Genomic DNA, 23,636 nt, shown 5'->3' on the forward strand with positions numbered 1-23,636 from the left:
GTTTACCCGTGAGAGCGCAAATTATATAGCATGTATTATATGGGAATATCAGTTATGTATGTAATGTGACAGTGTAATCAACACAGTCTATTCAACAATTAACTCAGTCAATTGTTTGCTTTCACTTGTTTTTTCACATAGTCGCGCACAGTGTTTCGTCTAATGCAAGCTAGCGGGACAAAATTATTTTTTGACTTATTTTTATTGTTTATGTATTTTCTAGGTATATTATGCTATTTTAAGAAAGAAAAAACATAATTTGTACACATTAATGTATGTAGACCGTAGATCGGTATTGATATCACAATTTCGCACGTGTCATTACCATTCCCGGGGTGAAATGTAGGTAAATACGCTGTAATTAGGGGTATATACCTACATACGTACCTTACTTACTACCTAATTTGGGTAGAATTTATCATTTATACTTCCTTCAGGTAGATTTTAACATTAAAAAAAAAAAAAGAAAACATATGAATTGTCAAAAACTATATTTGATTCGGTTTCAATATTTTTTCAAATTTTTATATATTAAATTAACTAAAATATGGTAAGAATAAAATAAATAAGCTAAAGTATTACGAAATTATTTAGAAATATAAAAAAACTTAAAACTATGTAGGTTAGTTGCTAGAAATATAAATCTTAAAACGAGTAACATATACTTTATTAAAAAAAATATATAATACTACATTAAAAATAAAAAAAATAAATATTAAAAAAAGTTAATCAAGAAAAAATGTAAAGTTAATAGTCGTCATAAGATTCTTCGTCATTACTATCCCATTCTGTAGAGTCTGACAACAAATAATCCTCCTCATTAATTTCGCGTACTAATGACGTGGATTTTGATGAAATTGAAGGTGGGGCAATTAACGGCAGAGTCTCCGCTGGCAAAGAAGTATAATTCTTCCGTGGTAACTCTCTAAATGCGTTTATTACAGGATCGGAAGTAATCAGAAGCATTCTCAATAGATCTGTATTGGAGGCAACACGTGACCTCTTTCTGGTGTTTTACTCACTGAATCTACGGCAATCTTTATTTCTTACTTCCTGAGCTTCCTTGGATAGCTGCCCAATTGGAAGAAGACAAGATTAATGACTTCTGTACTGTCTATAAGACTTCGTCTGTAGCGTTGCTGTTCTCGAATCTCTGCTTATATAGAATGTGCCCCGAACTACCATCACAGCCCCATTCACTTATCAAAATGTAGGATGAACGAGGTAGCACACTTCTGATAACTTCCGACTGAGCTGCAACTTAGTTCATTTGCAGATCGAGTTTCCAACAGGTCTACTACTCTTCGTCTCTTTGTTTTCATTGATAAGTCATCAAATGACTTTTTTGGTCGGCCTATATTCTGACCTCCTGAGGTCGTTGAAGATGTTGAAGGGCACGGCTGGTTTACACATACAGTTAATTCCATCCCGCACCCATCCAACCAGTTCTTATGTTTCATTAAAAATATTTACCTATTGCATTTTGATGATGCCCACTTTTCACTAAATTTCGCGGAAAAACTTGAGATTTTCGTCTTGAGTTTTCTTGTAGATTCTTCAGACATTTTATTCAGGCTATGTTTATTACATAAAATACCAAAAATGCGATGAATTCTTTCACTTTTGTCATATTTTAGCCATTCTTCGAAAAAATCCGATTTCGTCATAGTTACGACTCGCTCTGAAAAAAGGACAATATTTTTCCTTGCGGGGGTTTTCGGGCCTTAAAATATATATAAATCTTTTCTTAAATGTTTGAAGTATAATATACAGAAAAATCTAGCTGGATACATGTGGATACAAAAAGTTGCAACCCTTTAAAGTTTAAATTTCACAAAAAATATTAAGTATTTCTATGATATTAGTCTAAGCCATGGTACACGAAAAATGTGAGTGATTTAATTATAAAAAAAACATAAAAATAGAGTACATACCTTCAACTAAATGATCCATCACGAAAATCACTTTCCACTATACCACAAATTTTAAGATATGCTATCGAAAGTGTGAAAAAAATTCAACCGATTTGCAAATGCTACACTACCTTTGTTATCACTGTACTTTGAACACAAACACCTACCTGGGTGGGATGTTTAGCCCAATGGTATCTTCGAATTTGGTACCTACAAAGGGTTGTTAACATAATGTTCTTATCATTTTTTTGAAATTGCGTTATGACTTTTGTCCCGCTAGCTCCATTTAAACGAAACACTGTGAGTCGAGTTGATAACCTTTTTTACGTTAAAAACGGTACTGTTATGTGCATGAAATTTTATTTGGAAAAAACAATACAATTATATTAAATGCATTGAACTAACTGATTGTAAAATTTCCATTGTTAATTATTTCACAAAATAATGATTATACAATTAATTTGTAATAATAGTACTCGATCAACGATTGTACATGCCAAACGATTTTTCAAGAAAGAGAATTTTTGTGGCATCTTTGGCAATGCTTTACTATTATTAGAATCTACTACTACTAGTGTAAACTATTAGAATCATAAGAGTATTTTTATTTTTGTCTTGCAAATGATAAAAATATTTGTTCTAACGTTGTCTCAGTAATAGTATAATCTTCAATTATTGAATCGCCAGTTGACTTTAATCGTTCAATTGTATTAAATAAAAGATACCAAGAGGTTTGCGGATTTGTTACTTGATAATGTAAAAAACCTTTATGTTCATCTATTAAAACGCAATCAAAATCTTGTTCCACATTTCTTTTTAAATCAACTACTTCTTCTATTTTTGCAATAGATTTTAATTTCAATTTAATTGTAAAGCCTTGCCCAAAACGTTGTTTTAAATATTGAATTGAGCCAAAACATTTGAATTCACCCTTCACCATAATTGCAATACGATCGCACAATGCTTCACATTCTTCCATGCTAAAATGACAGAAAGTAAAAATACTTATTTAAAAAACAAGCCCATTTTGTTCAAAAGCTTCGCTTTGGTTTCAGTACCCTTTATAGCGCTTAAATCATAAGATGGCGAACGACCTGAGAAAGTTTTAAAGCATGAAACTTGATTTTATTTACTCATTACGTAATGCTATTGTTCTAAAATTTGTGTATTGCCTCGTTCGACGTTCTTTATTGAGCCAACACATCGTGTTAAATTAATTTTTAGATAACAACAAAAAGTTCGAAAATATGAATAATTTAAATGTACAAATAGTAAGAGAGGAAAATAGCACGTGGTGGCGTCATAACTTACGACTGCCATGGAAACTACATCATAAAGTTGATTTGCAAGAATATGAAAAAATTATTTAATTGCCAGAGTAATTTTGGTTTCCAAGCTGGGCTTAATGATCAACAATCGCCTCCCAGACCAGAACCAAAATTGGCACTATTGTTTTTTATTGGTGTAGGTTACTCCAAATGTATTAAACATTTCTTTTATTTCTTTACCTATGCGTCGTAAGGACAATTGATTGTTTATTGACGTTAGACAGTACATTCCATAAATTTCTTCGAGATACAGGATCCACTCCAGTTGTAGGCTCATCTAAGAGTATAATTTGTGGGTCACCAATTAATGCCAATGCAGCAGATAGTTTACGTTTATTACCACCAGAATATGTACCACATGCCTGGTCGGCAAACTCTGTTAAACCTAAATAATAAAGTTTATTAAATTTTTTGGATCTAAATAAGTTCAGCTTGCATAATTAAAATTTATTAGTAATTTGTATTAATATTTGGTACCAGCCCCAAACAGAACATACTACTAAATAGAAATACGAGCTTCAGCGTTTATGTTTTCCATTACATAACTTTCTACCAGCTCATGACTTAAACAGGGTTATTCAATCATAAGAAGCAAAATAGTTTAGGGGGGGGGGAGGATAGTTGGAAGTTTTATTCAGTTATTTACAAATTACAAAAAAACTATGCATCAAATAAACTATCATCAAGTGTCATATTTCCGTTTTAAAACTTTATGATAATAAGTTACTTGGAAAATATAAGTCTTTGACATGTTTAATAACCTTTTTTATTTTTAAATAATTTTATTACTTGAGACCCTAATCGAAAGTACGGTCTTCTCTTCTCGGCCGCATTAAAATCCGGAAAGAGCGACTTTTCTGGCATTACCTTAGGCTAGAAAGTTGGACTTGCTAGCATATGTGTTATAAAGATTAGGTCTCGCCTCAGTTTGTATTGTAAAAACTATTAATCTAACGCTGTATTTATTTGAATATATTACCTAAAAGAGTCAGCCATTTATTCACTTCGTCTTTTATTTCTTTTTGAGGTACTCCTCTTAATTTTGCAAATAATTTCAATATTTCTCGACCAGATAATACCGGCAAAATGCCTTCAAATTGTGGACAATATCCCATACGAGATAAAAACTAAAAAGAAACAAGTGAAAACAAACAATTGACTGAGTTAATTGTTGAAATACCATGTATAGACAGTGTTGATGCGCAATCGTTTGTTTTTTTGACGTCACGTAAATAACAAAAGATATTCACTTTTAAATAGACACACACACAACTGATATTCCTATATTAATACATACTATAAAATTTGCACCTAATTAACGCCCTCGTAGGTAAACAGTAATGTTTACAAAAAAATATTTCAAACAAAAGTTTTTTATTTTTTTATAAGGAACATTTTTTACATTTAAACTTTTGTTTTATCTCTAACGGGCTACAAGATGGGTACTACGGACCCAAGACCCAATTGACCTATGATGCTCATTTATGAACTTGACCTCACTTTTTACGTCCTCAGTACGCTGTAAAAATTTCAGCTCGATATCTTTTTTCGTTTTTGAGTTATCGTGTCCACAGACGGACGGACGGACAACCGGAAATGGATTAATTAGGTGATTCTATGAACACCTATACCAAAATTTTTTTCGTAGCATTAATATTTTTAAGCGTTACAAACTTGGGACGAAACTTAATATACTATGTATATTTCATATATACATGGTATAAAAATTGTTACCGAGCAATCACTAAATGTTAGTAGTTGTTAAACCTTAGAATTCTTCAAATAAATTCATATTATATTATATTAAACTTTGATTTAAAAAGAATTTCAACTTCTTAGTGCCACGTGTTTAAATTTTATTATTGAAATTTCAAGTTTCAATAAAGTCTTAAGATTCTCTGTATACATTAGAATTTCGAATAGTCGAAGCTTGTTGATACCCCCCTGGATCGTGGGTCATAATTGCTTATATTTGAGTGTTGTTTTTTCATTCGATAAAATCAAACATTAACAAAGTTAATTATTTTGTCTTTTGGAATACATGTTTTGAAACTATTTTGTAAACAATTTTTTCCCAAAAATTGACCATCCTTCATATTATACGATGGGTTTGATATGATGTTAAAATAAATTTGTCCTAATTTGCTTCCTTATGGGAAAACTGCAATGTTTACGAAAAATGCTTCAAACGAAGTTATTTATTTTCTACAACTTTCTTGTATTTAAATTTTCTTACGGTTTAACGCGGATTAAAGAACCCAATATGTTGCTTGTTTGAGCTCAAAGTCACTTTTTAAGTTCTGAATACTCTATACAAATATCAGCTCTGTATCTCTTTTCGTTTTTGAGTTATTGTGCTAGAGGACAAACGGAAATGATCTAATTAGATGATTTTATCTGATTTTCTCTGAATATCAAAATCACGGGAATTAAAGGGTTATTGGTTTCTTTAAGCTAAGGTCAATTTTTAATTTCAACAATAAAGAGGGTTTTTATAAGTTTGACCGCTATATGTGTGTGTCTGTCTGTCTGCCTGCCTGTCTCTAAATGGATGAATGGATTTTCTTTTTTTTTTGTTTCGTTTGAAAGTTAATATAATGGAAAGTGTTCTTAACTATGTTTCAAGATTTTTCTGACCCTTGAAACTTTTGTATGAAACATTTTTCAAAAACATGCCTCAAGGAAGTTCTTGGAAAATCTCGTTATTGTTTTGACATTCGTATATATTTACCGCACGTCTATTTTTATTTAATGTTACATTATCGATCAAAGCGTCTCCTGTGCCTTTTATATCTCCAGTTAATAATCTAAAAGCAGTCGTTTTACCAGCACCATTAACACCTAGTAAACCAAAACATTCACCATCGCGAACGCTAAAACTAATACGATTGACGGCCTTGACTTTATGAAATTTTTTTTCCAATTGATGGACCAACAAGTTGTCTTTGGGTTTATCTAAAAAATATTCCATATAAATTCTTAATATAGACAAAAAGCAGAGTGTCAAACAGATGATTGCATAATTAAATTTAAAACAAATGAAAACAAACAATTGACTGAGTTAATTGTTGAAATACCATGTTTTGAGGACAGTATTGATTACCCAATCGTTTTTTTTCTTACGATATGTAAGTAAAGAAAGACAGTAACTCTTACACACAAAGTAATAAGAGGATGTTTTTTCTCACTTCCTCAGTGGACATTGTATATGCTATAATTAACATAATATATGTAACGTATAAATTTAATATATCTACAATATCTGTATACATACTATATAATGTTTTAACCTAATTTGCGCCCCTACAGGTAAACAGTGATGTTTACGAAAAAATACTTAAAACAAAAGTTGTTTATTTTTTGAAGGGAACCTTTTTTACATTTAAACATTGATGAACCAATTGACCTATGTTGCTCATTTACGAACCCGGAATTCGATTTTACGTCCTTGGAACCATATAAAAATTTCAGCTTAATATCTTTTATCGTTTTTGAGTTAAGCACGAATGGACGAACAGACGGACAGAAAGACAGACAGGCAGACTACCGCATATGAATGCCAAAGTTGCGCACTCTCAAGAATAGCGCAGAGGGTTATTTAAAAGCAGCTTATACGCCTCTTAACAGAAACAAAGTTTGTTCATTAGATAATTTTCTAATGAATTTATTGGTTTTTTACGTTATAATTTGAGAGCCGACCGTAAATTTAAATGAGTATAACCGAACCGCTTGTAAATATATGTAAACGATAGACGAAAAACCAAAGAATCAATTGATGTTCACTTGCCTTGCAAAAACCCACCCGTAAATACGGGAAAAATCGTTGAAGTGTGGTTAAAAGAGACATTTTGCGTTGGATAGAATTTTTATTGTTCCTGAAGGATTTACTAACTTGCCTAGTCGAAATCAGGCTGAAAAATATTTAAACCTTTGATAATTATTGTTGTTAGCACTAAGGCGACCATCTTGGATCGTGCATGGTCTACGATGCAGAAGTCGGAAATTGGTATACATCTAAATTTACGCTCGGCTCTTGGGCTATTAGTTTTGATTATTATTTTAAAAAATTGACGTTACCAACATAATTGTCTGATTTAAGGTAATTACTGACATATTTTGATTCTTTTATTACATCAGGGTCACCATATTGTTCGATATTATGCGAAGTATTTTGCTGTTGTGATTTTTTAGCTCTCTTGAAATATTTAAATATTTGAATAAGGATTATTCTATTCTCAATTGCCATTAAAAGAATAAAATATATAAAAATATCCAATACACTTATAATGAATGGTAAATTTTCATACTTCCATAGACCTGCGAAAAATAAAGGATGAATTAATAAATATTAAAGACATAAAAACAAAGTGTTTTTTGGTCGATGATTACTCGGCAATTAAAAAATAGGACGTGCGGTTTGTCGCAATATACTCATTGATTCAAAGTATTTTTTTTTCATTTATCGCTTGAAAAATAAAGCATATGAGACTATGATTGATTTGTTTTGAGTGGGCGAGTCAGTAACTTCGGCGCATCATGAATTTCGGCGAATTTTTCGGGTGCTATCCTGGTGGAACAAATATTGAAAGAAAAAATAAGTCTTAAAAACTCTGAAAAAGTCCTAGAAACTCTGAACAAGTCTCAGGAACTCTGAATAACTCTACATTTCTAAACGTTTTTGGGCTGTCTTATTCAGACTTAATAAGTCTGGATAACTCCATTATAAAGTCCAAAAACCTTGAGAAATCCAGAGTTATTCACAGTTTCTAAGACTTTTTCGGTGTTTCTAAGGCTTTTTCAAAGTTTTTAAGACTTATTATTTCTTCAAATATTTGTTCCACCAGGGTAGAACTTAAAGTTCAAAGGAATCCCTAATTATTTATCATACAAATAATTTTCTAAAATGAATTTTTACGTTTTAATTATTTAAAAATTAGACCTAAAATTTATTTATGAAATCTTATTATTTATTAATAATTATAATATGAAGTGAATCTATATTTGAGGTTCAAAACAGCGGGGTTTGAAGAGAAAATAATTTTTTTCATTTATTTTTTCGCATTTTCAAAAGTCAAATTCGAGTTTAAGTATCTCAGAATTCCATTTAAAGACATTATTCTAGTATAATGTTATCTTTTTTTTAATTTTCAGGGCAAATATGACTTACAAAAATATCAGGGGATTTGTAAGAAATATTAATGCATTTCTTAATTTCAAATTTTGGGTGTACTTACTCATGCAGCACAATTTATAATCCTTCTTCTTTTCTTCATTAATTTCTCCTTTTTTGATAGATTCACAAATATATTTGTATGTTTTACAAACTAATTGTCTTTGCACAGCGTAGTCTGTCACTCTAAAAATTCCTTCATTTAACATAACATGTGGACTAACAATAAATATAAGACTTTTTAAAAATTTGATGCTTGGCATGTCATATGGATCTGACTTGTTTTTACCCTTCTCTAACAATCTGAAGAAAGCGATTACTATATCCACAAGAAGAACTGCAATAGATATAGTGCATATTAAATGAAGAGTTACAATGCGTCGAGTAAGAAAAATCTATCATCCTCGATTTTTTATTCTTGGCACTTTAGATCCGTGGCTGTCACATATCGAGCCACTAAAGTTGTTAAAATTCATTTAACCATAATTTTTTCCTGATCAAATTTAGAGAGGAAGAGTTGGCTTAAGATTTAAATGGATAAAAAATATTTCTCACCTCCGTGCAGAAACTGTCACCTTTCTGTCCCCTGTGCAAAATGAAGTTTCCGCATTCTGCCTCCTTCGGGGAGAAAAATAGTATACACATCACGAGAGCAAGTAAAGAATGTCTCAAATCTCATGTTTGTCACCCTCGGCTTCGCCTCGGACAATGAACGTATGAGATCTGAGACATTCTTTACTTTTGCTCCCTAGATGTTTAAACAAAAATACTTAAGTACGGCATGTTCGAGGTGGTAGCCAAGCTCATCGGTACAGTTTTTTTGTGGGAAAAAATATTCTTATTGTTTAATAATTATTAATGTTATAAAGAGGTCATGGTGTCCGGCAAATTCTTGGTTGAGTTTTTTCAGACTGATAGCTTAACAATCACCAAGTTTCAAGTATGTAATAATCATTTAACAAAGCCCTTTCTGTGTACCACGGTCTATTAGGATCACTGTCTCGTATGCTAGGTATAAAAAGGAAAGAACTTTCCAAAATAATAATGAAAGAAAACTTACTAAAGCCAAAATACGAAACAAGTGAAAAAATAACTGCACTTTGAGTTTTTTTAAAAAACAGAGTCAATAAATAACAATATAAAATACCACAAAATCCATAAAAAGATATAAAAACAAATAACACAGTTAACTCGTTTCCATTGAGTCTTGTATAAAAAACTCCAATTACAAATAACACAAGAAGTACTGCAAAAATGTAATAACAAAAATCCACAATAAACATTGAACACCAATATGTGAAGGGTCTTAATCCAGTCATTAATTGTAAATGTTTAAATTTGGATGTTCGTTCGTCTAATGGGAAGCCAATTAAACAAGAAACGAATACTACGAAACCTATGGAACAAGAAAAAATGCGTTTAAAAGAATTATTTAAATTTTAGCTATTTCAATAATGAGTATCAGTTTCAATTTTTTAGACCAATTAATATAAACTTCAAAAAGTCCTTTTAGCTTTATAGACAAAGGAATAAAGTTCGAAAAATTTGAGCAGTATGTCAAATTTGAAAGCGGTTTTCGGCATTCGATTCCTTAGAGCGTCAGGAAATTATGAGATCTAGTCTGATTTATAAGGAATTAAAAATATGCAATTAGCATAATTAATATGCATTTTATAATTGCATTTTAAATTGAATTATAAAAGAACTGGTTTACCTAAAGACAACATTAAACCCAAAAAAAATAAAGAAAATACATATTCTGATGAAAACACTTCCAGTGGAAAATTAATTGTTTTTATCGAGTAGTCGTTACCACTCAAATATTTTAAAAGTGTGTTTGAAATTAAATTTAAACTAATGGGAAAAGCGTGAAGGGCAATATTTGAATACATTGCAATTAATTCTGTGTAACTTGATGATACATTAGCTTTTGTTTTTTTAATTTCATTAAACACTGCACCCACAATTAGCCGTTTACGAAATTCAGTCAAATCATTTTCAGCGAGCTTAAGCACTTCTGTAAAATAAAATATATTTCAGTTAAAATACGCACCCATCTTCCAACATATATACAAAGTATAAAGGTAAAGAAAGCATAATGATAATGTAAAAATAATTTTCGGGATTTCGTCAATATTTCATATTTATAGTAGTTACTCCTAATCAAAATTTTGGTTTCGAGTAAAAATATTTGAGGTCTTTTGTGAATACACTTTAGGACACATTGTGTGATTACTGGGTCACTCATACTTGACTATTGGTAAAAGCTGGAGTCGCTAAATTAAACATCAAAGATGATTTGGAGTATCTGAAGCTTTTACAAATACTCTAGAATGAGCGACTCGTAAGAAAATTATTTTTTACTTTTTAGTATACAATAAAAGCTTGTTCCTTAAAAGGAATTTTTCATTAAATTTTTGTGTGTGACACAGAGATACCAATGTTTAATATTAATACATACCTATTACATACCTTTATGCACATTGTTAACAGGTTTTTTAATACAATTTGCTGGTAATAAGTTGCTATATACTTTACTAATATTGTTTAATTTGGTGTTGTAAAAAACCATTGGTTTACTGAAATGTTTTAAACTCAATGTTAAAGGGAGTTTTTTTGAATAATTTTTCAATTCCATTTGAATCGCGAGTATTGCTATGATAACAGGTACTAAACTCTGAAAAGATTCACTAATTAATGATGTTTAACTCGTTTTAGTTTTGCCAGATTTGTAATTTATAGACAAATCCACAGCCCGAAAAAATTGTTGAGACTGAGACTTTTAGAACATTTCTATCTAAATTCTTAAATCGCAGCGCCATTTATGTCAAAACAAAAATAAGACTGGTAATAATCCAGTGACCTTGTCGCCTGAAAGTACGGGGTAGTTGAGTCAAATCCGGTAGTTCTGTTTTTTGCAGACATGTTTATGATGTTGGTCCAATGAATAATCCAAGTATGTGACCTCGAGCGCCGAACGCAACTTGACCTGAAATCAAAAAAATTGCGAAAGTTTCGGCTTGTTTTCAGATTTTGGAAGTTATAAAAAAATACGTCCTGAAAAGCTACGGACTATCAAAAAATAATCCTCTAGGATTATAATCGCCAAAACTTTCACAAACTTGGATTAAACATCGGGCAAATATCATAAACAAGTCTTCGAAAAATCAGAACTACCGGATTTGACGCAGGCTGTAATGTGTAAAGTTACTGGACTATAAATCGTATATGGGCTAGTCATTTCATTTATATTTAAAACGGATTCGATAAAAGGCAGAGAATTTGATGTACAAAGACTTTTGCTTAATGGTCCATCCCGCTCCAACTACGTAAAAATCATGACGCTATTTACCAGTTTTGTGAATGATTTTTTTTTATAAGGATTGAACAATTCAACAATTGACGTGACTGGTGTCCATATGAAAGTCCCGAAACATTTTTCTAGCTAGGAACTTCTCTATTGTTCAGCCTCAGGTACAGTACTTACGACTACTATGTAGAAAAAATATTTCTTCTTCATATAAACCAATTTTTTCCGTAATAATGCTTTTAATCGATATAATTCTAACTTTAATCCCTTTTCTTTTAAGAAACTTCCTGTAAAAATTTATAATTTATAAACTTTTTTTTTTAGTTTATTAATGCGTTACTAACAATTATTTGAGAAATTTTTACTAATTTGGTTTTTTGCTCCATTTTCGCAGTTGTCGTTTTTTGCCTAAAATTGACCACTTTCAAGTTATCTACCTATACAGTTTAATGTTTGGAAAAAAGAGAATATGGTCGTTTTTAGGCTGAAAACCAAAGTTTTTGTGACAAGCAGTTTGGTTGTTTGACAACTAAGTGGATTATTTGTAGTTCGTTTTATGCTGATTCTGTCACTTATAGTCTCCAAACACCAAGATGAGGATTTAATATAATTCTTTTTTATACCGGGTCTCACTTTCTTCGATGAAAAATATATTTAATTAAAACTAAATATAAATTTTATAGGAATACATACTTTCTTTACTGCCATCCACGTTTTCACTCTGAATTTGTTTCTGGGGGACAGTTGTCAGTTCTTCTTTGATAATTTGCCCTACTCTAAAATACAAAATTCATTAATGTAAAATTACAGAAGTAATATTGAGATAAAAGTTAACAACAAAAGACGCCACAATGGTTTACAATTTAGCTACCCCATAATTACTCTGACTCCTGGTTCAATGGTGTATCAAACATAAGTAATACAAATCAAATTAACAATGATAAATATTGTCAGTCATCAGATTTAATTATTGAAATGTCATATAATACATGTAGTTGTATGTAAATCAAAGAAACAATACTGATATTGTGTGTTATATACAGAAATAACACGACGAGGGTAGGAGACAAAGTTTGTTTATTGATAATTTTGTACTTATATAAGCTAGTTTCATTAGCTTCTTTAGCGATGCTTTAAGAATCACAGATGAGGAATTTTTTACTTACCAGTAGATAGCTAACGGTTGGTTTTAAAATAATTAAATACAATGTTTTCGTGTATTAATGTCAAATACCTTAAAAAGACTTCTTCCATTGTGGTAACAGATAATCCGATACCACTAATATGCAATTCTGATTTTAACATTTCAAGAGAATGAAATAATCCTGGAAATTCATTACTCGTATCACTTGGTAATAAGAAGGTAACTAAACCAGCAGTATCATCTTTCAGTCGTCCACTTGGTACATGTCTATTTATAATATCTGTTATATCATTAACATTAGTATATTCATCAGATTTTAATAATGATAAGTGATACCCTGTACCTAGAACACAATTAATCATAAATGCTGATCAGATAAGCGATATACATTTTTAATTAGGGATTAAAACAAAACGGTATAAGATATAAAAATATAGTTTTTAAAATTTTTGACATTGGAAGCATGGCATATTTATTTAAAATGCTTTCATGTAAATGAATGCCTCTTCGAGGTAACAACAAGACTATTTTCATTCTCAAAAGTACGATGTGTAACCTCCATAATGAAAAAATTTTTATTTTTTTGTATCTTAATGTGATTTATGAACTCATGGGCTTATCATAAAGAAGACACAATTTCTGTATACAAATAGATGAATTATTTCATGGAAAAATCAATTCAGTTTCTTCTTAAATGAATCATGAATAATAAAAATTGGCTCTATGGAATTAAAAATGTAATTGATTGAACAATTGAAAGTGACCGGCTTGCATGAGCATTGAACCCTAAACATATAGATAAGAAGTTAATTTTTAGATTTTTAAACCATATGAAATATATATATATGGTCTAAGAGCTGAGTGGCTTTTTTGAGTACATATTTGAGGCACATATGTACTCACTCGTTGATAACTTGCGAATGTGTGGATAGTGTAATCGACAACCTGGCTGGGAAGTTGGGGAGCGTTAGTGAACTATGAAATTTTTAATTTGCAAATTTTCCTATGTGAAAAATGTTCTTGAGGCACTTTGAAACCTACACCATTTTAAAGTCTAATATTCAATCATACAAAATATCATCGCCTGGCATGATTTAGTCGGGGCTAAAATAGCCTGGCAGGTGATTTTAATTTTCAATTTTTCCTACGCAAAAGTGGTTCTTGAGGCACAAAGCAGTTTGGAACTTACACCATTTTAAAGTCTTATATTCAATCATACGAAATATCATCGTCTGTCATGATTTGGTGGGGCCTAAAATAGCCTGGCAGGTGATTTTAATTTTCAATTTTTCCTATGCAAAAAAGGTTCTTGCATAGGAACTATGACGATAAAATCGAAAGATCAAATCCCAGATATAGAGATTTGCTTCGTCACTAACAGAGGTAATTGAGTGTCAATGTGTAGGCGCTTTAGCATGACTTATGGTGGTTTCTTTCTTATCTAGATCCCACTTAACCAAGTCTCACTGTATTTATGATTTTGCATACCATAAATATGTTTTAAAAACATTGACGTCCCATAGCATATTAATTTTCCATGATCCATAATAGCAATACGATCGCCTAATACATCTGCTTCGTCCATTGAATGCGTGGTAATCATAATTACTTTTTCTGGTCCTCGCAGTCCCTATTTAGTTAAATCATTGGTACTGTATAAATTTTGGAATAATTGGTATATTATCAACAAATCATACGGTTTACTATCTAATCTTAAAAGTATATACCGAATAAGACTTTAATTACCAATAGTATTATCAAAAAAACTGAAAATGAGCATTATCTCGGAAATTGTCAAATAATAAAGAAAACGTTTCTACCATAGACCAAAATTCTATGGTCGAGCATAACAAATTCGCTGTACAGCAAGTATGATAGTTTCTTCGCTTTAAAGTGGATAAATTTAGTAAATTACTAGTTTTTCAAACTAAAGTAACGAAGTTAGGAAGGAAGTTGTAAATAACAATGTACGCTCCTAGTTAGAAAGCTTCACGAAGGAATCGAGGTTGAGTTAGAATTGGTTAACCAGTCTAAACTTAAGCCATTGGGTTGCCAGCTATCGTTCAACCAGCATTATGGCTAGAAAATCATGGTTTGAAGTACTAGCGATGGCAAAGGTTGGAATAAGGGTTGTAAAACTATGGCATAATAAATAATGCCCTGGCTAAGGCTTGTGGAAAGACTGGCAGGCTGGCAAACCACGAATTATATTTAATGTTCCTGCAGTAGAAGAGCAGGAATAAGAAATATAGTTAAGTTATAGTTTCAATTTGGTAGAAAGAAGGAACAGGTAATCTGGTTCTGGACAATAAAACAATTTAGGTCAATCAATACACTACGTAAAATAGCATCAAGTACCAGTACTATATTCCAAATTTTACGCCGCTCTTCTGGATCCAATCCGGATGTTGGTTCATCTAACATCACAACTTTAGGATCTCCAATTAAAGCAATTCCTAATGATAATTTACGTTTCATTCCACCTGATAAATATTGCACAAGGTTATTTCCTTTATCTTTTATATTTAATCTTGCTATCCAATGTTCAGCATCTTTCTTTGCATCAGCAGTAGTTTTTCCTTTTATCTAAAAATCAATCGAGTAAAATAAAAATAAAATAATTTCTTCTTTGTTAAAACAGCGTTAAAACACAAATCCAATACAACCCAACTATTATGTACAAGTTTAACTTAATTAAGGATTTATTACTATTCACGTTAGTCGTAATTTCATGAGAAATATCTTGTAGGTTAAGTTAAAAATTGTTGACACCAAAGGGGGCTTAATCTTAAAAACGTCTCAAAACTTTCATCCCTTCACCCCCACCCACCCCAACATTGATATTTCAAAATGCACCATCTACCTAGTGATACCTCATTTTAAAGGGCATACAAAAGTCTCTCCAACCGTGTTAAAAAATGAAATCGATCGATTAGTGCTTCAGATAGACTGTTCAGAAGATGGAATTCATACCTTGTATTTTCTGTGTAGTTCATCGTAAGAACCAATGGATCGATTTCATTTTTTTTACCATGGTTGAATAGAGAATTGTACGTCCTTTCAAATGAGGTGTCACAAAGAAGTGACTGCCATTAGAAAATTCAGTCGGGATGGGTTAGGGAGAAAGTATGAAACTGAGAATTTTGTCAACTCAGATTTGCCACGGTTGGAGTTCGAATTGGAATTCGTCGGTGAATACTCACCTTTGAAAATAAAATAAAATGATCTCGCACTGTTAAATATGTGAATAACATATCATGCTGTGGACATAAGCCAAATGTGTGTCGAATTTTATCCATCTCGGTCTTAATATTGTAATTATTGATAAAAACATCTCCACTTGTGGGTGAAAACATCCCTTCAAATAAAATTATAATATTTTGAACAAAATAATTTTTCGTGGGAGGATTTACTAGTTTAAAATTTTTCTTTATCAGTTTCATTTTACAAATAAATTTTGGAAATCGAACTTGGTAGTACCTATGTTATACTACTATTTTAATCATATTGAATCTGCATTTCAACTATAACCTGATATCTATAGAAATAAACTTTTTTGAATTTAGTTAAAATGTGACTTCATGATGAGACTGTATATCCATGTTAGTTTAATTCGATGGAACTTTTTAAGAGCAAATGTACATTGTATTTAGATTTTCTTTAGAAGTCTCATTACCATCTTAGACTTAAGTAGCATGACCTGAGTCTATATTAAATACATACCTGTTAAAATCGACATTATTGTTGTTTTTCCTGCACCATTTTGTCCAAGTAAAGCTGTTATTTCATCTTTGTATATATCCATTGATAAGCCATCAACTGCTGCTATTCTTCCATAAATTTTTCGTACATTTTTTATAACAATACCAGTTTCTAAAGGACTTGATGGTTCTTCAATATTGCGCAGATTGAGATCAACATTTATTTCTGAATTATCGAATTTTGGAGATTTCCGCAATAATTTCTAAATAAATTATTTGTATGGTTTAAGGAAATGGTAAAATATTAAATTCAATATGGTTTACCGTACACGGAAAATACCAATGCTTTGCTAATCCGTAATGTCCAGGTTTTACATTGTCAAAGTACCACGTTAATAAGGAATAAAGTACAATTTGAAATAAAAATATAAGGAAATAATATATCAATGGGGTTGCTTCTAAACATGGTTTCTCAGCAAGATTACTCCAAGTCATACCAGTTGCTATTTAAATAATAAATAATTTTTTTTAAACTTATAAGCCTTATGGTAGGTCTACACGATTCCAACTTCACACAGACTTCTATAGAATTTTGTCTGCGCAACAAATCAGTGCAAACAAAAGTCGGTATGGTGATAAATTCTGAGTTACAAAAGTCTGAGCACGGAATTTGGAAGTATTCCCATACTAATGATAAGTCTGCACATATATTTCGTCATCATATTTACCTGAACATTTTTACTCAGACTTTCAGTCTGTACAGATATCTGTACAAACCATAGTCTGTATCGTGTGGACCTACCTTTAAGTAGTAGAATAATTTAAAAAAGGTTATAAAACACTTTTTAAACACTGTTTTTTTAAACTTTACCTTTTGTTCCTTTATATTCAAACAAAACAATCGTTTGGTATCCACCCTCCCAGCATATTGTTGGATCAAGAAGCTTTGTAACAAATATTGCTCTATCAGAAATTTTTTTAAATTGTTGCACGAATGTTGAAAGAACAGTCTTTCCAAACAAAAAAATTAGAACTGCCACAAATGCTAAAAAAAATTAATATGTAGAAAGCATAGATATTAGGAGAACATTCGTCTCCTCTGTTTCGAAACCATTTTTACTTTGGTATGGTTTTTTTTTTTTTTTTAGTAAAAAAAAGTAAAAAGTTTTAGTAAAAAGTTCTAGTTTAAAGCTCAACAAACACGAAAAGGACCGTTTTTAATTCTAATGCTGCAGCTAGACACTAACTAAGGCGAACATATGCAGCAGAGTGTTGGTAATTCCATAAAAATATTGATGGTGGTTCATGACTAGGGATTGTTTGCATTTTGCAATATTTTACCAATAAGCCGAAGGTGGAAAATGTACGAAACTTGAACTGCGATAACTTTTTCGCACGTTTTTACACAATGGAAAATGTATGACATTAAATCACATGATTTTAAAATATTTTTTTGCTCGCTAGTCTTTGGGGACTGCCCATTGAAGTGAAAACTGAGTAACTTTTGAATTCTACAATTTTAAAAACACATATATACACAGTATACATAGCTGCTTATATTTCTAGATAAATATGGTGGGAGCGCAAATAAATAAAAATGAAAATATATAATTTATATGCGTTAATTCCATCATCTATTTCATGTGTTTTAATTTTTGGTGCGGAATCCTCAAAAACATTTTGCAGTAAACCAAATTGAACTGAATTTAAACCATTCTCGCATCTACTTGAACATACACAAAAATTTTATCAAAATGGGTCCGTCCGTTTAGGACGCGTGTTCCATGATTTTTTTTCGTCCTAGAAGTGCTCAACGTGCCAAAAGAAGTTTTTTTCTTTAAAAGACACTTGGCGCGGTGTATAACTTTCATAAACTTACACTCAAAGGCTAGGTTAGGTTATATTAGCTGTCCACGGGAGATACTCTTTGGCTATAGGGCCTATTTCATTTATCAGCTCCTCAATTATTTTGAGAAGTTGAGTACACCTCCTTCATGCATATACCATGCACTCCACCAATCCATTATAACTATTTATTTAATGAGGGTTGACTAGAATCATAAGCTCTCCATAAAAGTATAACCAATTCAATGTTATTATAACCGAATTTTAACTGTAATTTGATTTAACTTACGTCGATTAACCAATGATGACAGAAAAAAACAAAAGCACATGGTGGAAAAAATATAAAAGAAATTGAACAACCATAATATTACACCATCACATAATGGAAGGATTGTATATGTTGTCGTTTTAGATTTAGTCGCTGGCAAACATTTTATCAATATTACCAGAATAGTTATAGTAACCACATTCAAAATTAAACAATGTAATATCCAACCTACCCATAGTATCCATGATTCTATACCCATTAATTTCATCAATTCCTTAAATTTAAAATTGTGATTGATAGGAGTTTGAGTATAAGGCTGAACTGGTACTATATGGCATTAATGATTTAAAGAATAATCAATCGGTCATTTGCGCTTGTCGACTATTTAAGCCTTAAGTAATGTCCACATCTATCGTCAAAATTTAAGCCAAGAATGCTTTCAGGTTTGTGTAGCCAATTTTTTAAAGTAAAATTGTTTACCTTAACTCCAGTCCTTTTCTCTACAATTATATAAATCAATAATGAGATCCATGTAATCATAAAGCCCAAAACAAAAACCCCGTATATGTTTCCAGACCAGGCCTGGATGAATTTTGATAAATCTGATCTATCTTGATAAGCTGGATATGGAAACCTCTGTGCTGATATTTTAGAATTCTAAAAATTAAATTCACAATTAATAGTGCATACAAAATAAGAAAGCGTGTCTCAAAATTAACTCAAGATTTGAATTTTGCACCAGTTATGCAGTCAAGTTTTGACAATGAAAAAGCAAAAAGCAAATTGATAATTATTGCGATACTGTTAATTGTAATATACGTTCGAGAAAAAGAACGCATTTTCATTGTTGAACAATATAAAAAAAAGATACTTTATGAGGTACATAACGAAATTTCTTATAAACTGCCATTGAAACAGTGAGCTAACTCATTCAAATATGTGAATACATGAATTAATAAAAATTCTAAAAGATTACACAAAAATTCGCCGTTGAGAACGTGCAATTTAACATCTTTGGACTTTTTTTAAAATTTTTCTCAGCTTCATGGAAAATTATTCTTTGAATCTGAAAAATTTCGCTAAGAGCAATACATATTTACTATCAATATGCTATTCCATACATAACATTACTATGTTTGAATCGATGAAAAATTTACAATTATTAAATAAAAAATACCTTTGTTTTTTATCAAAAACTTTTCTTGCATAAATTTTGAGAAAGAAGTTAAAGAGGATTTGAAAGCACATTTACTTACGTTATAAGATTCTAACTTAACGGGATCATTTTTTAATGTTTTATTAATAAAGATGTCATCAATTAATAATTGTAATATTACAAAATTCGATCCGATATACATTTCTGTAAGTTATTTGTTGAACATATTTTATTGAAAAATATTTCACATAATGTTTAACAGATATTTTTATTACCATCAGCATTCCCAGGACCTTGCGGTTCCTCTTCTTCCTTAAAAAACATTCGATCAGTTTTAAAGTGGTTTCCTGAATAGTAGATAGTGTATTTTAAATTTTTTGGTGTTCCTGATTTTGATTGGTCCTTGAATATAACTGCTATATCTTTTGCTAAATCATTTGGTTTGTAATTCTTACTCAAAATAAGTTCAATAACATGTCTATCATAATATTTTAAAAGCTGTTTTTTATCCTTAAAAGGCTCTGCAAAAAAATAAAAGACAAGATTTTTTTATAGAATAATATTACTCCAAGACCTAACAATAATATTAAGTCAATATCGATAGGTTTCTGTAATGGTTGGGAATTTAAGGTAGGGCGAGCTATTAACACACCGTTACCCGATCTCGCTGGTGGGGCTGCCACCTTAAGGCCTGCAAGCTTCCTTGTGTGTGTATGTGCAATACCCCGCCTGATTGGGGGTGTGACTGCTAGCAAGAGAGTCTTGTTGACCAAACCTAGATCAGCAACTCGCGATTACCAACCAAACTGAGGGGCCAGGATCCGGGTTGCCCAGTCCCCCTCATCTATTTTTGCCTGTAGACCGATACAGTTGCCCGAAATGTGGTAGCTTGGAACCATAGATGAGAGTTGGAATAGTTGTGGTATCCAGTCTCCTCCACCACTGACATATGCCAGTGCGGTCGTTTTGGATAAAAGGTGCTACACCTACAGACTACTCCCATACAACCACCTCGAGATCCCGGGAGGCCCTACGCCCCCCTCGGGATCATAGGACATATATATATATATATATATATATATATATATATATATCAATATCGATATTGATGTATGCAAGGTGGCCAGTTTGAACTTCTTATAAGAAATACTTTGACTTTTATCGATCGGACATCGATATAGATCGGTTACAATTAAAGTTTCGTTATAGTTCTTAATTTTGAGATTTTCTCTAATATTAGAAAAACTTAAATATTATAATAAGCAAAATAGTGGGAAATGAAGTTTACTATAATTTATCATGAGGGTATTTTTAACCCATGAACCAAAAAAAGAGGTGTTATAAGTTTGACCGCTGTGTGTGTGTCTCTATTTGTCTGCCTGATTGTTTGTGGCATCGTTGTGCCTATTCGGACGAAGCGATTTTGATTTTAATTTAATGGAGAGTGTTTTTAGCTATGTTTCAAGTCCAAATTTAGGGTTCCGTACCAAAAACAAGTAAAAAATTGGGGATGATCTTCTTCGGCTCAGTTTGGGGAAGGCTCCAAGGAAAAAGGTAATTTAATAGAGATTGTTCTTAGCTATGTTTCAAGTACGGGCTCAGAAAAATTTCTCGGGGTTTTTTTAAATTTTGTAAACTTCACTTCTTTCATGTTTGTAAATGAGTTCAAGTTCGATGATAATAAATTAAATCTTCAGATTATTGAACAAAATTTTCTCCATAAATATTAAATTTGCCGAAAAAAATCACGTGATGATAAATTATAGTGAATTTTATTTAGGTATCCTTCTATACAACTTTGCTTATTAAAGAAGTTTAAGTAGTCGAGAAATTCTTAAAATAAAAAGCGATTATACCCGTTATTCAACAAGAAAAATAAAACGATCTAATAGAAAAGTTACTAAAAAAAAACTAAAACTTACAAAAAAAATTTTAAATTGAATTTTTATGTATTTAATTTTACAATTGGAAATGGATTTTCTAAACTGTAAATTATAACGCCAAAGACGTCATTATATCCTTTTCAGTAACGCCACAGCATGAAAAAATGATAAAATAACGAGGATGATAAATGGTTTGTCTCTCAACTTGTTTTCAATATATTATAGGCTCAACGGATATAATGACATCACAACCAATCACAAGTTATTTTTTTCATTTAATAGAATTATTAATTTAAAAAAATTACTTAAGTATACTTTCATGAATGTATATACTTTCAAGGGATGGAATAAAATTTTTGAATTGTTATTCCATTGAATATGAATGAATTTTCTTTAAATATTTTTAAGAAAAAGTAGTTTATTACAAACATCTTACTGGTTTTGATAGATTTTCCATATGTTTTTAATTTCTCTGCAATACTTTTCACTAATTCCTCATAAAATGGTGAAATATTATTATAATATAAATTTCTTATACTGGACATTCGTTGAACAGTTTGACTAGGTGTGGACACTGGATAAGAAGTAGGATACGAAGGCATTTTTATTATGTCACCTTTTTCAAATGCGTTGTAATATGAAACACCCATATAAGCAAAATAGACCATAAATGGTAGAAATATTTCAAAAAATGTTAAAACTTTTCGTCTTTTACGTAACATATAATTCTTCCACATTACTAAACGAATTTTTCTAATGATATCCTTTTTGGCCATTTTGCTTAAAAAAAAAACGAAACTTTTACTGTTTAAAAATGTTTTAAATTATAAAATTAAAATTTACGGATAAACAGTTAAAAAAATTTATACTCATCAAATCATTGGTGATTTTACGCTTTCAATTTCTTCAAACAAAACGAAATATAATGTAATTTGGTTCTTCTCGAGGGTTTAATACCTACATATATTAATTTGAGTAGATCTAGGTATTTCCTACCGGAAGTAAAAGAATGTTAAATTCGTAGTAATACATGTATATAAAGTTTTTCAAGGACTCAATACTTTTTTGATAGAAGATAAAAATTATTTCGTTTTCAACAGTTTTTTACGAATAACTTTCTTCATATTTTATTTAATACAATTTTATTGTGTAAAAACCCATAAGAACAGTGTGATCATTTCAAAAGTATCCACCCTTAATAACTCTTGACCTGATGTGATTATTGTTTTGTGTAAAAACATGTCGATTTAGGTATCGAAGGGAAAGTTAAAAAATGGTACCAAGAAAATTTTAGGTTTCATTCCTTCACCCCCACCCATCCAAACTTTGAAATTTTAAATGGCACTTTCTACTTTGTGATTCCTCATTTAAAAGGGCATAAAATTCTCTCTTTAGCCATGATAAAAAAATATAAAATCGATCGATTGGTTCTTGAAATACACTACCCAGAATATTGTGGAAATTTGGAATTTTTCTGTTTATTTGACTTTATTTTAAGTCGATTGGTGAAAATCTCATCTTTCTAGCATGTATAGAACAGAAAATCGTTTGCGGGATGTTGTTGAGTAAGTTTTACGCTACAAATGAAAATTAAATACATATTAAAAATATCATAGACTTTTTGAGAAAGGAAAACTGTAAAAATAGCGTTAATTTAACGGAATTTTGCCGGGTCTATGCTTTGTTTACTGTATTACTTGAATTACTTTTAATATCTACTTACCGAAACAAGTATGAACACAGAAAAATTAGAGGTAGTAAAATGAAATTTTTTAAGAACTATAGTACATTTATCTTAATTTTAATATTATAATATATCAATTCTTGTCGTATAAAATAATAAAAGTTACAGAAGCTTTAATTTTTTCGTTGAAAAATCACATAAATATAATTCTTTTGACAATACTAGATTTCACCA

The 23,636-nt window shown here is 30.8% G+C and overlaps 1 protein-coding gene across 1 annotated transcript; it reads right to left on the reverse strand.

The window, feature by feature from the left end:
• Positions 1 to 2,507: 2,507 nt before the first annotated feature.
• Positions 2,508 to 22,494, reverse strand: LOC123301193 (phospholipid-transporting ATPase ABCA3-like). Its single transcript, XM_044883928.1, has 20 exons — positions 22,148 to 22,494; positions 20,111 to 20,313; positions 19,936 to 20,039; positions 19,160 to 19,336; positions 18,783 to 18,953; positions 16,589 to 16,829; positions 16,069 to 16,223; positions 15,202 to 15,451; positions 14,354 to 14,473; positions 12,956 to 13,208; positions 12,415 to 12,497; positions 11,899 to 12,008; positions 10,884 to 11,088; positions 10,225 to 10,428; positions 9,676 to 9,807; positions 7,319 to 7,558; positions 5,973 to 6,196; positions 4,221 to 4,368; positions 3,422 to 3,626; positions 2,508 to 2,893 (listed from the first exon to the last, which is right to left on the reverse strand). Exons 1-20 carry the CDS (start codon positions 22,492 to 22,494, stop codon positions 2,518 to 2,520), a joined length of 3,948 nt encoding a protein of 1,315 aa, XP_044739863.1. The 3' UTR covers positions 2,508 to 2,517.
• Between the last annotated feature and the right edge of the window lie 1,142 nt (positions 22,495 to 23,636).

Source organism: Chrysoperla carnea, chromosome 5, assembly GCF_905475395.1.
Source record: "Chrysoperla carnea chromosome 5, inChrCarn1.1, whole genome shotgun sequence".
Lineage (NCBI taxonomy): Eukaryota > Metazoa > Arthropoda > Insecta > Neuroptera > Chrysopidae > Chrysoperla > Chrysoperla carnea.

Bases quoted from the DNA above. Each gene is read 5' to 3' on its own strand.
- LOC123301193 (XM_044883928.1), bottom strand. From the start codon at position 22,494: ATGGCCAAAAAGGATATCATTAGAAAAATTCGTTTAGTAATGTGGAAG. The intron at 20,314-22,147 runs GTTTGTAATAAA...ATATTATGATAG, and splicing joins TCTATCAAAACCAGTAAGAT to ACATGTTATTGAACTTATTT. The intron at 16,830-18,782 runs GTAATATTATGG...TAATTTATTTAG, and splicing joins TCCTTCCATTATGTGATGGT to AAATTATTGCGGAAATCTCC.